The sequence below is a fragment of the Sinohyriopsis cumingii genome, chromosome 13 (genome assembly GCF_028554795.1).
Source record: "Sinohyriopsis cumingii isolate HCF-2022 chromosome 13, ASM2855479v2, whole genome shotgun sequence".
NCBI classification, from domain to species: domain Eukaryota; kingdom Metazoa; phylum Mollusca; class Bivalvia; order Unionida; family Unionidae; genus Sinohyriopsis; species Sinohyriopsis cumingii.
The window spans coordinates 43,088,034-43,105,220 of NC_142973.1; the positions used below are offsets into that span (position 1 = coordinate 43,088,034).

The 17,187-nt window shown below is 35.0% G+C and overlaps 1 protein-coding gene across 2 annotated transcripts in view; it reads left to right on the top strand.

Annotated features, from left to right (window-relative positions):
* LOC149785304 (acyl-CoA synthetase short-chain family member 3, mitochondrial-like) overlaps positions 1-17,187 on the top strand; it is an 88,278-nt gene that overhangs the window by 27,547 nt on the left and 43,544 nt on the right. For both annotated transcript variants that reach the window (XR_016425382.1, XM_089979196.1), the window contains exons 6-10: positions 1,262-1,342; positions 4,899-4,994; positions 7,392-7,502; positions 9,137-9,180; positions 15,197-15,300. Coding sequence is in view for 1 of the 2 variants with exons in the window: in XM_089979196.1 (XP_089835322.1) it covers positions 1,262-1,342; positions 4,899-4,994; positions 7,392-7,502; positions 9,137-9,180; positions 15,197-15,300 (436 nt within the window). In the remaining variant the exon portion in view is untranslated. The remainder of the gene's footprint in view (positions 1-1,261; positions 1,343-4,898; positions 4,995-7,391; positions 7,503-9,136; positions 9,181-15,196; positions 15,301-17,187) is intronic.

Here is a 17,187-nt window from a genome sequence, read left to right on the forward strand (position 1 = left end):
AGTTAAATTAATCCACTGAGGTATGGACAATTAAATTAATCCACTGAGGTATGGACAATTAAAGTAATCCATGGAGGTATGCACAGTTAAATTAATCCACTGAAGTATGGACAATTAATGTAATCAGCTGAAGTATGGACAGTTAAGGTAATCCACTGAGGTATGGAGAATTAAAGTAATCCACTGAGGTATGGACAATTAGAGTAATCCCCAGGGGTATGGAGAATTAAAGTAATCCACTAAGGTATGGACAGTTAAAATAATCTATGGACAATTAATTTAATCCACCCAGGTGTGGACAGTTAAATTCCAGATAGCAGCAGCTTCTATTTAAAACAAGCAAACAACAAAAAAGAAAACACTGAATTTACACTTAAATATGAACCACTTGTTTTGTCCTTAATCAGTAATGGCCAGGTATGAGATTGAATATAAAAGTACACAAAAATTCTAAATGCATGTGAAGTGTAAGGGACTGGCCATTTAATTTTATGGGGCAAAATTACTATTTCTGACAGGTATTTTTGTATTATTTCATTTTTTACAAACTTTTCCAGTGGCCTAGTGGTTAGAGCGTCCACCTCAGATGTGGGAAGTCATGGGTTCGATCCCTGGCCGAGTCATACCAAAGACTTATAAAAATGGTACTAACAGCTGCCTCATTTGGCGCTCAGCATTAAATGGTTAGTGTTAGTACTGGTCGACCAGGTGTCAGAATAATCTGACTGGGCGGGACATCATGCTATATGTATGTGGTATGATGCTCCGGTGCTAGACATCACTATAAACTGCCACACTGCAGACATTGTAGCAGTATGACTGAAAAATTGTTAATGCTTCGTTAAAAATCCAAATCACACACACAAACACATTTATTACAACATACACTGAGACATGGGTATCACTTTTCCACTTTAGCAGCATTAGTAGGACAGCATTTTCTTCATCAATGCTAAATTTCTATGTAAGTGATCAGGGTAATTTTAACACTGAAAATTAAGGAGGAAAATTTGAAAAAAGGTGTACATTTTTCTAAATATAGGGCATGTTTAATGAAATAAGAATGATAGGGCTTGCAAAATGATACCTTATATTTTGTGCATACTGTTGATTTTATGTCATGGTGTTTTACAAATTAGCACAAATATATTGTGCATGATGAAATAAAAACACTGAGAGTTTGTGCAAATGTTTATACAGGGGTTACATTAATGTTCGGTTTGCAGGCAAGACATAATTCTCTGTGATCTCATTTTTGTAGGCTGTAGTGCGGCCAAGTGGTGGACATGCAGTGGTCTTGAAGTGGTCCATGTGGAATATCTATGGAATGAAACCACAGGAGGTTGTAGAACATAAAATGTGAACACACTTTTATTGATGTGGTACCAGCTTTCGTTAAATTTGTAGTTGCCATAATCCACATATTTAAAGATCCAATAAATATTGATCAATCTGTGAAGAAAATAGGATCCAAGCCACATTCACAAATTAGGCATTGATGAAAATATTGTATAAATACATAGATTAAATCATTGTATGGATTTCAGTCTTCATTATATATAAATTGTAAAATCCTAATTTATTTTACACTCATTGTCATTGTACTCAGTTTCGTTAATATTCCAAAATTGGTACATAAAATATGTAACTTTATATACAATATTTTTAAAATATATTTTTTATTCGATGAATAATTACTGCTGTTCAGTAGTAGAAAGCAAATTGTATAAAATCTGCATTGTTAGACCTTTATAAATACTGTAAATTAGAATGCTGTAAAGCTGGAGGTTATGGGTTCCAATCCAGGCCGAGTCATACCAGAGTCTTAAAAAAATGGTACTAACAGCTGCCTTGCTAGATGCTCAGCATTATGAGGTTAGTGTTAGGACTGGTTGGCCTGGAGTCAGGATAATGTGATTGGGTGGGACATGATGTCACATGTCTGCAGCATGATGCCCCAGTACTAGACATCACTATAAGCTGCCACACTGTAGACATCGTAGCGACGTGACTGAAAAATTGTTCAGGCTACATTAAAAATCCAAATCACGCGCACATCACATTCTAATCTGAGTGCCCTTTTAAGACCCTTCCAATTTGGAAGCACCTGTTATATGTAAGTGTTATAGTGTTTCAGTTCAGTTTCAACAGACGTGTTGTTCTCATCACATTACCAAATCAGCTTCCAATTAAGACATTATTATCTGGCAATCCTATGATGAAATTAAAACACAGATTTTGATGGCATTGCAAACCTTCATAAAATTATCAAAACGTTTTTCTAATTAATGCACAGATCACAACCACACATGTATACAATCTTCTTACTTGTATATATGATGTCAGAAATAATTAAATATACTTGAATGGATGATGTGTGTATATATATATATATATATATATATATATATATATATATATATATATATATATATATATATATATATATATATATGTGTGTGTGTGTGTGTGTGTGTGTGTGTGTGTGTGTGTGTGTGTGTGTGTGTGTGTATATATGTGTGTATATATATGTATATATTTGACTTATCTACTTTAGTGCAGTACACAATTATTGTTTATTAAACTTTCTCTTTAATGGGGGAGGGCAGATTTTAACAATCTGCCAGCATTCTGCTGAATCCCCAGATATTGTATTCTTATAAATGATATATGAGATGTTCTCTTAAATAAATACTGTTTAAAAAAAAAAAGCCCCAGACTATATTATTGCAGAACCTATCAGGCTAATAGAGTTGTTATCACAGCCCAGCTGGACCAGGGGCCTCGAGTGGCCAAGTGGTCTAAAGCGCTCACTGTTACAGATCACTGCCATCTCACCTCTGTCTATGAGGGTTCGAGTCTCAGGTTTGGCCAGTGTGGGTATGTGAGAAAGCTTGCCAGTAGCTTCTCGTGGGTCTGTGGTTCTTTCCATGGTTTTCCTGGGTTCTTCCTCCACCATTGATACTGGCCGCCATGTATAGCCTATCTTGTGCTGAAAAATTGTGTTAAACCCTACAACAACCAGCTGGACCAGTAATGTAGTGATGTATATTCTGTCATTGAAGGAAAAATGTGACTCAAGCTGCCTTCTTGTAGAAAATTTTGTCTTGTCAGTGTTGAACTTTCTTAGTATAACAGTGCAGAGAGACCTTGCTTCAACAATCTAGAAAAATGGTGGTCAAGCTACTTTACAACACTTTCCACCAGGATCATACTTCAGGTCTTGTAAAGATCAAAACTCATTCAACCATTGCCTTCAGTCACCAAAGGTACATGATGGATATACTGAGATGATATTCCCAATGCTGGTCAGGATGGAGACCTTATGGGTGAAAACCACATGGTGAACATCCCCCCCATTTCTAGCAAGACATAAAATTCTTTTTATTTGTTTGCTTCATATCCAATTCTTTGTCAACAGGGACAAATCCTATATCATTCCTTCCCATTTCTCCATTCAACTGTGTATGGGGTATGCAACTCCCTTGTCTTTTGAGTTTGTCTCCGCCTAGATGGTCCTATGGGGATCAGCTTCATGGTGGTATCCACCTCTTTTGTGGAGAGTTGAATGTTGCCAAGAGAATTCTTTGCCTCATTGGTCTTTTCACTGCAGCTGAGAACCCCTTAAACCCATTGCTGCAAGTTCACAAGAGCCTTACAGATCATTCTTCTATCACACTGGTAGCCAAAACTTTGCTTACCAGATCCAACGATGAAAGTTTTAGACTGTGTGAGGTTGCAACCTAGAAAATGGGAGGACTTTCCTGGTTCATGGTGGGCATTTCGCTGCAGAATCAACTGCTGGAAATGATGATGATCTGTGCAGAACAGCAGGACTAGTTGATGTGCCCATGCCCTCCATTCCTATTGAATGGGGGTTTAACCCATTTAAGGGAACACCTTGTATATGAGTCTGTTGGAAAGAAGACCAGCATGCATGCCTTTTGATTGCAGTAGGTGATTGTTATCTGAAACGGGCACTCATTTTCTTCCCAATTTGCAAGACTGTCATCAGCTACTTAGGGAGTCAAGGAAGAACTAATTCTGCAGAACAAATCAACATCCAAATCTGCCACACCCAGGTAGACTTTAGTTTCTAGTAGACTCACAGTCCTGATGGAATCAGCTGATCCATGCAGCATGGTCCTTTCACCCCTCAGCCATCAGTTGAGATCTTGCAATGAGACGGAACACCAAGCTCCTGACTTTCTTTTTTGCTAGCCATGGTCCTTTCACCCCTCAGCCATCATTTGAGATCTTGCAATGAGGCGGAACACCAAGCTCCTGACTTTCTTCTTCCCAGTCACAGATTTGAAGGCCTGGTCAACCAATGCCTTTTCTCCCAATAAGAATGATATTGCTACAATGTTTGTCCTCTGGCTAATGGTTAATCCTGTTTTTAAACACGATGTTTTAACTAATTTGGTGTGAATCAACATAAATCTTACCATGTAAATTAAGGAAAATCAGTTTTCTATTATCTGGTGTTAAACTGTGCAATCATATTAAATTTACATAATCTGTCCAAGTGAAAATTGATATTAAAACCTCATTAGTGTGCATTTTGTTTTTAACTCCATAATTTCCCAGATACCCAAAAGTCATTATAATAGGGTTAAATATTACTTGTTCAGAATGCTTAATACATACAATTTATGCATGTCTTTTCCAGTGTCTAACCTGCTAGTGATCACTGACAAGTTGAACAACATGTGAAGTGAAACTATGGCTCAGATTTTGATGATGTGTTTTCTGATAATAGAGATGATGGTAATAGTGATACTGATGAAGATGAGGATGATAATAATGATACTAATAATGGTAATCATGATAATAATGATACTGACCTTTTTGAGACTGCAGAATCTGTTGAATAAATGTTTGCTGTGTATTTTCAGGTATGGTGGGCAGCCTCTGATTTGGGCTGGGTTGTAGGGCACTCCTACATTTGCTATGGCCCTCTGTTGAATGGCAACACCACTGTTCTTTTTGAGGTAATTACCTGAAACCTACACCAGAGCCAAGATAACAGTGTACATGTATTTGCATATTATTTTATTTAGGGGATAGTTATATCTTTGTTAGTCACCCACCCCCATGCAAAGGGATATAAATCTTATGCATATACTGAAAATGGAATGCAAAATGTTGTGACTGTTACCATATATACTAGGTCACCATAAAAACTAAATGGGGATACCCTAAATTATTGTCAGAATAATTTGGTGATGTAACGGAAGTTTTGGAACACTTTTGCTCTGTGGGCATAGTTTGTGTTCAGATGGCATGACTAATTTATCATTCATATAATGATCTTTATTCCCTAATCAACAAGATGTTTGCTGAATAGTTCTATTTACTGGTTGATTAAACATCTCTGTTTCCAGTTCAGCTAAACATATGGCATGCTGACATTTATTGAAATAGCCAATGTTATAAATAAAGAACTTGTTACCGACAAGAACTTTCCCAGACATGTTTAATGATTGCATTGCGACAAGAGTTGTTACATTGTTTATGATTATATCGTCAAATATATAGGACAGCATTGGATAAAGGCTGAATTTGGCCCTTGAAATTAGCGATAAATTTAAGTATTTGTAACATTATTTTGTTACAGTTATACCACAATGAATATATTTCCACTGAAAATTATATACATATGTATTGTGTAATGCTGTGAAATTAACCTGTAATTTTGTTACTAAATGGGCATATGCTCATCAGAAACTTCACATTTTCCCAGACTTAAGCATCTTTAAGACCTCCAAAAATAACAGTGCTGTCATGAAAAGTGTTGTTTTTTTTTTACAGAAGAACCTTTTTTAACCATCAAAGACATTTACATATTTCATATGTGTTCTCCGTTGAGCTCCTCCTTTAATGAAAAGAAAAATGAAGACAAACTGATTTTTACTTAGTCCTTATATCCATCACCATAGTGTCAAAAGAAACCTTTAATTGTCTTTTCTTTCCAAAAAATTTGACATTCCATGTTGGCCATCATTTGTATTATTTCTGTCTTTTTTTCTGATCAAGTTATAGCACAGTCTTTAGTGCAAATCCAAATATTGGAATGAGGGTAGCTAAATATAGAAGTGGCACATGAAGAAAATTGATCCACAACAAAAACAAAAAGCAGTTTATAGTATTACTTTACTAGTCGGGTCTGAAAGATAAGGAACAATGGTAGAAATAATGATTACTGTGCATTTTTTACTTACCTTGTTCATTTCAAATAGTATTTATTGTTTTAATTTGTTTGTAGACTATATTTTACACTTGTATGAGTGAACTCAGACAAATAACAATAGAATATAAAATAATTATGAATGAAAGTAGTGAAATCAGGATTGAATAATTTTAAATTGCAATATGTTTATCATCATTATTCAAGCTTTCCATTCAATGAATCACTTTAGTACACAACTTTACGGTAACAAAAGCAATAGAGAAAACTGAACATTTGATCTCCAACTGACTATAACAAGGAGAAGTAAACTGATTGTAATAGTTCTCAATTAGGTATTTATTGAAGAATTATATTGTAGTTATGAGTTTTACTCTGTAATGCAAAGATGTACAAAGTATTTTTTCTCCTTTGACTGTATTTCCCAATCACATTACATTAGGAATATTAGCCTGCTACCTTGCGAATCCAGCCCTACTAAAAGATGGAAATGGTCTTATTGTGTCAATTTCCTAAACAAAGGGCAATATCCTTTGCCCATTACCTCCCCTTGGCACCGCCAGTTGTCACTAGTTTTTTCCTTTGCTGTTTTGCTGGATACTAGATTACATCGTACAGTTTATCCTACTACAATCCAAGCAATTTTTGTGTTCTAATTGACTCATTCAATGTTTGTTTTGGATTTATTATGTGGATTAATCATTCAGCTGCAGGTTTTATAAATTCTTTTTATAATTTCTGCCAATTTGAGTGATTTTGTCACCTCTAGGGACTTTGTCCTTTTTAGACCACATCATTTATGCTATCGTTGACCTCTACAAGAATATAGCAGCCGTTCATATATCCACTACTCTGTTTTATAAGGTGGTCAAAATGCACTCCCTGCTATGTAGGAGCTGGTTTGGAAGGCCGTTGCTCCTTATTCAGTGTTGCATTGGCCTCATTGACACATTTTGATGGAGACACCCAGCAATAGCCATGCTTGGGAGGTGATGGCAAGGATTGCTAGAATCATTGACCATAGCTGCTCACCATACCGTGGCCAATAATTTAATAGGTTTGGCCAATTTACACCATATATGATGTGTTGCATGTCTATGATCCACATCACTCAAACCTCGCCATGCAATCCCTTTCCCGATGACCCTGTCTGGGTCACTGAAGTTTTTGGAGAATTTAATACATGGTCTTTTTCTTGTAGGGGAAGCCAGTGGGAACCCCAGATCCTGGAGTGTATTTCAGGATACTTAAGGAACACAATGTGGCAGGGATGTTTTTGGCTCCAACTGCTTTGAGAGCTATCAACAGGGATGTAAGTGTATAGTCAAATATAATCATCTTGTGATTGTTTTACATATCTTCGTTTTGCTTCTATACTGTTATTTCTAATTTATAAAAGTGTTCCATAAATAATAATGATTTACCATTTCTTCATAGTTGTATTAGCATAGCTTTTAAACACTTGATTTTTTCTTGATTTGATGTCTTTACTCCCCATCTTTTGCCATTTAATGCTTTTCTACAATATTAGCTGTTGTGTCTTTTTTCTGTTAATGCAGTGTAAACAGTTTCAGTTTTGTATTTTATTTTCATGCTTTTCATCAATTTTATGATTCTTTACATGTGCAATTCCGTTTCAGTTTACAAGATTCCTGTTGAAAATTCACACATAAAGTTTGAAGAAATTAGTGAAGTTACATGCATTTGTTAAGTGCAGATTATTACTCTTTGGAGGTGTACAGGCTGATTTCTAGTAAAAATAATCATTTTTATTCCATATTTTCTCCTGTGAAAATAACAAGTCTTGTATCTCAGTACCTCACACCTTTTTTAAAAATAGCTAAGTTTTATGTTTGTTGCTTTTTTTTCAAAATCAGTCATATTACAGTTTTGCTCACTAAACCAGGAAAAGTTGTAATGTTTTTAAAAATGGCTATTTCTTTTTTTTTTATTACTTGGTTCAGAGGTTTAGTAAAACAGCCATTTAAGTGACTCAGTGTGCTTACGTTTCACAATTTCCATATCACTTCACACTGTTTTGGCAGATGAAAGAAGTCACTTTATTCCATTCTTTTTAGTCCATCATGGACTATATTTATTATTCATGATAATTACACACACACACACACACACATACATACACACACACACATATATATATATATATATATATATATATATATATATATATATATATATATATATATATATATATATATATATATATAATGTATTCACTGACTGTATTTGCTTTTACTTCTTTCTTCTATCCTACTGTGCAAACATTGTACAAAAACAAGTTTAGAAGCTATTTTTAAATCTTGGTTATCTTATTATATTTCACATTGATTTTCATGCCACAATTCAGTCTTTCCAGCTGCCCTATTTTTTCATGTTTCCTACTTTTTTATTTGATTCTTTATTTTTTCCAAAATGGCTCTACAATCCCAACATTTTTAGAAACAAATTTTGTCTTGTCTACATATGAAAGTGTGTTTTCTTGACTACATAGTGAGAGGATTCATTTTGCCTCTACGCATTTTCCTCTCATTAGTTTTTAGCAGATCTGAATGAATGTACCATATTTGCTGCTGGGAGTATGTTACGTGTTGACCCAGATCTGCTGACAAATCTGAATGTAAAATGTTTGCAGCTAGGTGTGTGTCACAAGTGGACTCTGAACTTTTGACAGATTGAATATGCAATGTTTGAGGCTGGGTGTGTGTCACATGACCATATAAGATACTCGTTATCACTAGATGATAGGATCTAATAATAATCTCGGTGTCCGAAAAAGGAAACATTTTTGAAAGCATGTGTATTATTTTCAAAGGATTTAAAGTTAAAAAAATGAGACTTTTCTGTTGTATGGCAGAATTCATTTCTATAATTAGTGTTATTGTCTGTGAATAATATGTTTCTTCTATTTTCTTGTTTTGTAAACAGGACCCAGAAGCTTATTATGGGAAAAAATACATGCCTTTGCCAATGTAAGTAAATTATATATATATATATATATATATATATATATATATATATATATATATATATATATATATATATATATATATATATATATATATATATATATCAGTTAACATCAGTAATGGCAATATTTAGCCATCTAATAATGTCTATTACTCAATTGAAAATTTCTTATCACTGTGGAAAACAAGACTGAATTCACTATTCCTTTTGTAAGGAAATTTAGCTAATTTAATTTTCCCATAAATATTTTGAAATTTAACAGTGATAAGTACAGATCTTGACAGTCCATGTTCATACCAGTTTGCAGGGTTTTTGCTAGTGTTTCAAAATAACTACAATCAGCTTAAATTGGCCCAAACTTAGTAGCCATGTTAGCACAGTTGGTAGAGCAATGGACTCATAATCAAACTGTTGTGAGTTTGATACCCATTGGTGCCAGCTTAGGTCATCTAGTTCAGTGTGTCCTTTGGAAAGGCACTAGCTCTTGTTTCTTCTGGTTGATATAACTGGTATAATGTGTTAAAAGTACTATTAGCCCCCCCACTCCAAATATGACAAATGTCATGAACTGCTTCTTTTCTTATTTAAAACTACACACCTTAGCAAGAATCTCATGTTCTGATTCCATTGTCTAAAGCTACATTCAGATTCATGAAAAAAAATGTGTGACTCCTAAATCTGATAAGTTATCTTCTGTCCAAACAGTGTGAGGCCATTTGAGTTGTTTTGCTATGTCTTGACATTATGAAAATGTATAGTTGGATAAACAGAATCTCAAATGGTAATGACTGAATACTGAATTGAAGAAACTTCTTCCTTAACTTTCCAGCATTTGCTTGCTAAGGCTCACAAAAGTTGAAAATTATTCCACTTGTTCCTTCATTCAGTATTGAAACATTAATCATTTGAAATTCTTTATTTCTGTAACAAGTTCTCATGCTGGTTGCCAAGGAAATGCTGTTTAGAAAATATCCAAAATATGCAGATTTTCCATAATTTCGATATATTTCTCATTGATACTGCATATCCATAAACTGTTTACAAGATGCTGAATGGGGGGCCCTGAGTGGCTGAGTGGTCTAAAGCGCTTACCGTTCCAGATCACTGCCATCTCACCTCTGTCTGCGTGGGTTTGAGTCCAAGGCTTGGCTAGTGTGGGTACGTGGGAAAGCCTGCCAGTAGCTTCTTGTGGGTCGGTGGTTCTTCCCTGGGTTTTCCAGGGTTCTTCCTCCACCAGTTATACTGGCCACCATGTATAGCCTATCTTGTGCTGAAATATGGCGTTAAACACTAGAACAACAACAACAACAACAAGATGCTGAATGACTGTGCATTTTTAGTCAGCTTGAAACGCTTTAAAATTCTGTTGCAAAATTAAGACATTAATAAAATAAAAACTCTGTTTTTAAATATTGTTTAATATTGTTGGTTGCTATGATTGTTAATAAGGCCTTTTTGAGTTCTTTTATTCACTGAAAATATTGGTGTTTGTTTCCTTGTTCCCATGAAATGAAATATGTTTTTCAATACTGTACAAGTCTTCCTTGGTTTTGTGGCAGTGCACACTCATGAAAAGTCTTCAGTGATAATCCCCTTGATCTTGCACACGGATGCTCATGTTTAAAAAAACATCTGATCCAGTATAGAAAAATAAAACTCTTTCAGGACAGTATATTTGTTGATATATTAATATCAAAGTAGATGTTATATATGTTGTACACATTAGTATTGTTTACTTAAATTGGGTTTTATTTAACAATATAAAGAGAGTTTTGGGTTGTTGCTGTTTTGATGCAACCACAGAGAACCAAATGGTGCTCGCTTTTCCTTCAGATAGCCTGTCACTGCTATGATCTGCTTCAAAATCTAGTAATTTGGTCAGCTTTCATAATTTCTTCACTTAGTTCATATGTCAATTAAACATTTTTATTTTATAATTCTGCATTCTGTGTTAAGTTTCACTTTTATGATTTTATGTTCGTTATAAGGATACCTCTCTTAATAGTATGCCCTGTTAACTCACAAACATGCCCAGTTAACTCACAAACATGCACCAGTTACCTCACATATTTTATGACTTCACAGACATGACCAGTTAACTCACAAACATGACCAGTTAACTCACAAACATGCTTATAATCTGAAGGCAAGTGTGGATCCCAATTTTAGTTTACTTCTGTGAAGATGAGATTAACTATTGTACTCCCCCTGGTGTCAGCATTGGTATATGCACAGATAAAAGTATCTGTTCGTGCATATGTGTGTGCACACGCTACTCCCTCATTTCAGTAGTAGGTCAGTATTAACCATATTTTATGACTTCACTGACTTTGATTAAATTTTGAGTTTGATTTTCATTTATCGGCACAGTTCATGCTAGAATTGTAAAATCGATGAGGATATGCAAATCTGTTATTGCCACATTTTCAAAATAGAAGAAGCTCATCATGACCTATATTTCATCCGTTACTGGCTTATCATGACTTTTAGCTCACGACCTTATGATACTATCTTACCTAGAGTCATGAAACTTGGTGACTGGAAGCATACATTTCCAGATTCTCATTGACCTATATTTCATGCTCAGTGACTTTATTTAAATTCTGTACTAAAAGTTAATTTCTTGGCTTTTGGTTTATTAGTTCTACTAGTCATAGACCAGAAGAGCTTGTGCGATGGTCTAGTGTTTGTCATTTGTCCATTGGCATTATCACTACTCCTCCTCAATTACTTGGAGGATTGCCATGAAACTGTACACACACATTCATTCCATGGTGGTGTTATAGTGGCCATTTTGTAAATCTAGTGATAACTACTCCTGAATGAAAAGTCAGACTGACATGGGGTTTTCACCAGAAGACTTTTTATAATGTCTAGTTGGTCCGAAATGAAATGTTTTCATTTTGGTATACAATATAGAAAACACAAAGGCTATCTTGAAAATCTTGTTATTACTTCTCACTCCTTCAAAATGGATTGTCCTATCAACATTGGATATTCACCAAAAGATTTCTTAAAATATCAAGTTGGTCCCAAATGAAAATCGGGTTATTGCTAGTCCCCCTGACCAAAAAGTATATTCCCATAGGATTTTTACCAGAAGATATGTAGTTGATCCAAAATGTAACTGGTTTCAATCTGATGTTCAATATGGCCACTGCAGCAGCCATCTTGAAAATATTGTTTTGCTACTCCTTCTGAAAGGATGGACATATCAAGATGGTTGGTCACATCAGTGTTGTGCTTTTCTTTTAAAAAATCTTCTTATGTCTGTTTGGTACTAAATATTGCCAGTCTGATATTGAATAATGCCACCATGCCATCCATCTTATCATTGCTTCTCCAAAACAAAGTCACATCAGTGTGGGGTTTCCACCAGCAGACTTGTTAATGTTGCCGTGTTGGTCCTAATTGAAAATGGTGCAGAGTTGACATACTGAAGAATGTCAAAGATGGCTACATCGTTCTTTAGTTAAAAGGAAGTAATGGTCTTAACTTAAATTCTCAGAAATTCTTTTCACCAAATAGAGCATTAGTCCCTCACAGTCACATCAAGAGACTCTTGTATTCCAATCATGAAACTTGAAAATTGGATGTATTTCAGTTAATGCTACACCCTAAAGACCAAAGATGGTCACTGTGATGTACACTTTAAATTGATTCACCCATGCTAGATCTATATACATCCTAGCCTACAGTTGGAGGTTGGATTAAATATGTTTATTAAATGGTCAGCTTTCTATTTTAGAGACTTTATATTGTATATTTTGATATATTATACCCTCACCAGGTTAACTGTGTATTATGTATGTGAATGAGTAGAGGCATGGGTGGACAAATCAGTAGTTTGCATGCCAGAGAGCGCCAGATTTTTTTACCTTGGACTACTTAACTGTAAAGTTATAAAACCTGTGGGTCTGCTGACCACATTTTTGTGTGTGCATAATAGTAGTCCTACAGTATAAGATGTCAACCTTTGTATTTATGATAGGCATTGGGTCAAAGTCTTAATGCTTGAATAAGTGATGCATGTTCCCCAGTCAACCCCAGTATTAGGGGTCAAATTTTCAATAATTTCTCGCATAAAATAGTTAGCAGCCCATATTTACCTTTTTATGCTGATTAGCTTCTAATTGCTTTAGTTGCACTATACTTGTGAGGTTGTTTTCCTTAATGAAGTACATCCGGGCACAATCAAGTTTTTTTTAAAAAAACTCTGTTGTGCACAATTACAGTTGGATCAAAAACGATGGTAGCCAAGGAAGGTTGAATTTTGTCAACATGCAGTTACTTTTCTTTAAGGAGATGAAAATGACATGTCACATTGGCCAAATGTTCTACAAATTTAGTTTGTACTTCATTTAAAAAGGAAATAGCATTTAGAAATAATGTAATCCTTTAAAAAAAATCATTACAGTTGAACAATTTGTTTTTTTGAAGAAAACAATGTATATAGTTATGATAAGGATAAACCTGAAACAGACCAAACTATACACCATCACTGGCCTTTTTATTTTTATCCAGGCTTAACTTATTTCCATTTGATTTACAATTTAAGGAATATTGTTTAGTTCTTTTATTATTTATTTTGAACAAACCAGACACATATTTCTAATGTTTCAAGTATCTGTAAATGTAACCATAGGGCAAAAACAATTTCACTTGATTGTTTGTCAGGTTTAAGTAACAGATACTTGAGTGCTGAATGTTAGAAATGAAAAAAATGATAGCAAAACATAACTGCATAAATATTTTATGTATGTAGGATATTTGGCTATTTGTTTTCCAGAACTTTTACCACCTTACAGTTTTATCTATCCACACTTTTGTAAAGAAACATTACCCAGCATTTCATGGATCAGAACTATCTCTGGTACAGATTGAATGGTTCTTTGACTCAAGTGATGCAACCAGGTTTCATGGCAAAGAACAGGTTACCATCTGTTGGAAACCAAAGGGTGGTCATTTATTTGTTCTTGACCAATATGTCAGGAGAGATGGCATTGCAAGACCCAGTCCATGTACATTGGCACTACATGAAGTGCATGAAAAACAGTCATGGAACCAGACAATTCCTCGTTATTCTGGTAATGACAGGAAGCATAACACCTTGGTGTTTTGGCTTAAGCTGGCGATACGCTTAGTATACTCTGATGAAATTCCTTAGGGCCACATACACTTCATCATAATTTCAGCTTGTGAGATTTGAGCTTTCAATGAGCCTCATGTTTGAATGCATTGGTTGAATTCAAGACATTACTGAAGCCATTGACTAGCATACACAGTCAACCTTCTCAAGCTTCTGTCTATGGGTGAATCCAGTGACTATGGCCCGGATTACCACAAGACCCAGTTAATGATATCACAACCTTTTCACATGAGTTTATAGCTTTTGTTAGATTCACTAGATGTTGTCATGGAAAGAAAACCACATTTGTTTCTCATAACTGGTATATCGACATCTTGTTACACATGACCATCAGCTGTCATGTTAGGGGATGGTTTATCTGTCATCTAGGAATATCCAGTTTTCCCTTGTTTCTTCTCTGGTAAAGATTTGGATGCTTTTGCATTTTCCTTCTCCCATTACTTACTCTTCTAACATTAATGTGTCCAGGGAATGTGTTTGATTGAATACATTTATTTAGTAAATTATGTTTCTCAGAGAATACTTACTTAATCACATTACTCTAGAACCCTACATTACATACTAATGTAGGTATTATTACAAAATAATATAGGTATTATTACATCACATAGGTATTATTACAAAATAATATAGCTATTATTACATCACATAGGTATTATTACAAAATAATATAGCTATTATTACATAATGATGTAAGTATTATTACATAATAAATCACCTGTAGCCAAGCTTCAGAATGGGCAACAGGAAGTTGGATTTTTCAGTAAACATTTAACTGACAGCTGGTGTTAGGTAAAGGAATTTGTAGATTCATCAGTCTGTTAACAATGAAATAGCTTTCAGAAATCTTTATATTTTTTGCACTCCAGATTCAGAGCCATGTTTGTGGCTGGAGAACACTGTGATATTGAGACCATGCACTGGGCCAAGAAGGCATTTGGCTGTCCAGTGCTGGACAACTGGTGGCAAACAGGTCAGTTCCTTGTCTCTTGATCATGTTCTTGAGCTTATGTCACAATCTGGGACTGTTGATTTCTTATTGACCATCCACACACTGGCCTATTTGTACATAATCCTGTAAATCAAGAGTTAGTTCCCTTTAGGTGAGGATGTTATTGTTGTTATTGTAGGGTTTAACGTCATTTTCAGCAGAAGATAACTATACATGGCGACCAGTACCATTGGTGGAGAAAGAATCCGGAAAACCCCCATAAAGAACCACCGACCCACAAGAAGCTATTGGCAAGCTTTCTCAAATATCCACATTGGCCGGATCCTAGCATTGAACCCACGCAGACAGAGGTGAGATGGTAGTGATCCATAACAGTGAGCGCTTTAGACCACTTGGCCACTCAGGGGGCCCCCCTAGGTGAGGATGTCCACTTTTACATCAGATATCATCGTCATGTATCAGCATATCAGAAGTTCACATCCATAGAAATGTAAAAGTCCCTATCTGTAGGAATCAAAAAGTCTGTATCCATAGGAGTCTTAAAGCCCACATCCATAGGAATCTTAAAGTCCAGATCCATAGGAATCTTAAAGGGGGCGCTCACTAGTTATTATGTACTTTTGAGAGAGTGACATATGTAAGGTGAAGTTGTTCGCATTTAAAACATGCACAATGGAGAGAATGTTGGCATACCTCTATGCTACATTGATGTAATGTGGATGATATTTCTTTGGATATTATACTTTTGGAAATTGTACATGATTTAAGCACACTGCTAACTAAAATGACTGCTCCCTTGTGCTAAAAAATCAGCCTGAATTAGTCTAAAGGACACTATCCATAACAGCTATTAAAAAAGGGAAATGAATTTTGCCAGACTAGACAATACCAGCTTCTGAAAGTGCAATGAATGAATTACCAAATATATAAAATGTGAAAAAAAAGGTTATCAGCTCTTTTTTATACAATTTACCTCTGAAGTTCAGGAAGTGAAAATGACCAAGTAGAGCTAGCACTTTTTTGAAAGGTGCACATCTAAGTAAGGCCCAGCTGTATACTCTATAACCCATATTACACCCATCAATCATACATGAAAACAAATGGAATTAAAGGTTCTTTGAATTATACCTAAGATATACAAGGTCTTTTTTAAATGGCCAGTATAACCAGTGAGGAAAGCCAGGGAAATTCTTTTTTAAAATACAAAACTGTAGAGCACCACCAAAGTCCACATCCATAGGAATCTTAAAGCCCACATCTATAGGAATCTTAAAGTCCATATCCATAGGAATCTTAAAGTTCACATCCATAGGAATCTTAAAGTCCACATCCATAGGAACCTAAAAGCTCATATCCATAGGAACCTAAAAGCCCAGATCCATAGGAATCTTAAAGTTCAGATCCAGTCTTAGGACCAGAGTAATGTAATAGACTCTGCATAATGATTTTAGTTGAATACATCTGGGAAGTGGGAGGAGGAATTGCTTTATGTTGTCCTTATTGGTATATGCCAAAGTAAAGACAATTTTTCAAAGAGTCTGCCTGTAAAGACCTTGTTTTAAATGTCATATAATCAGAAGTCACCTGTCTTCTGCAGACAGTGGCTACATATTCCATGGTAAGCAGTCATATATTTCTTAACCAAACAGTGGTTTCACTCTGTCTTCTATGGTCACAGGAGCATATTAACAATGACTGCTACCAGTATACAAATTAAATTTCTTGTGTTTGATGAGCCAGGCATGGTGAATATAAAGGTATATAACTTGAATCAATGTTTAAATGTTGCACATTTCAATTGTACTTACTTAACCAGTGAAACTCAGAGGTGTCCACATGTAGACTTCGGAAGCAAGGCAGTTTTTATTGTTGTTTCAAGATTTTGTATCAGAACTATTTCTAATGAAA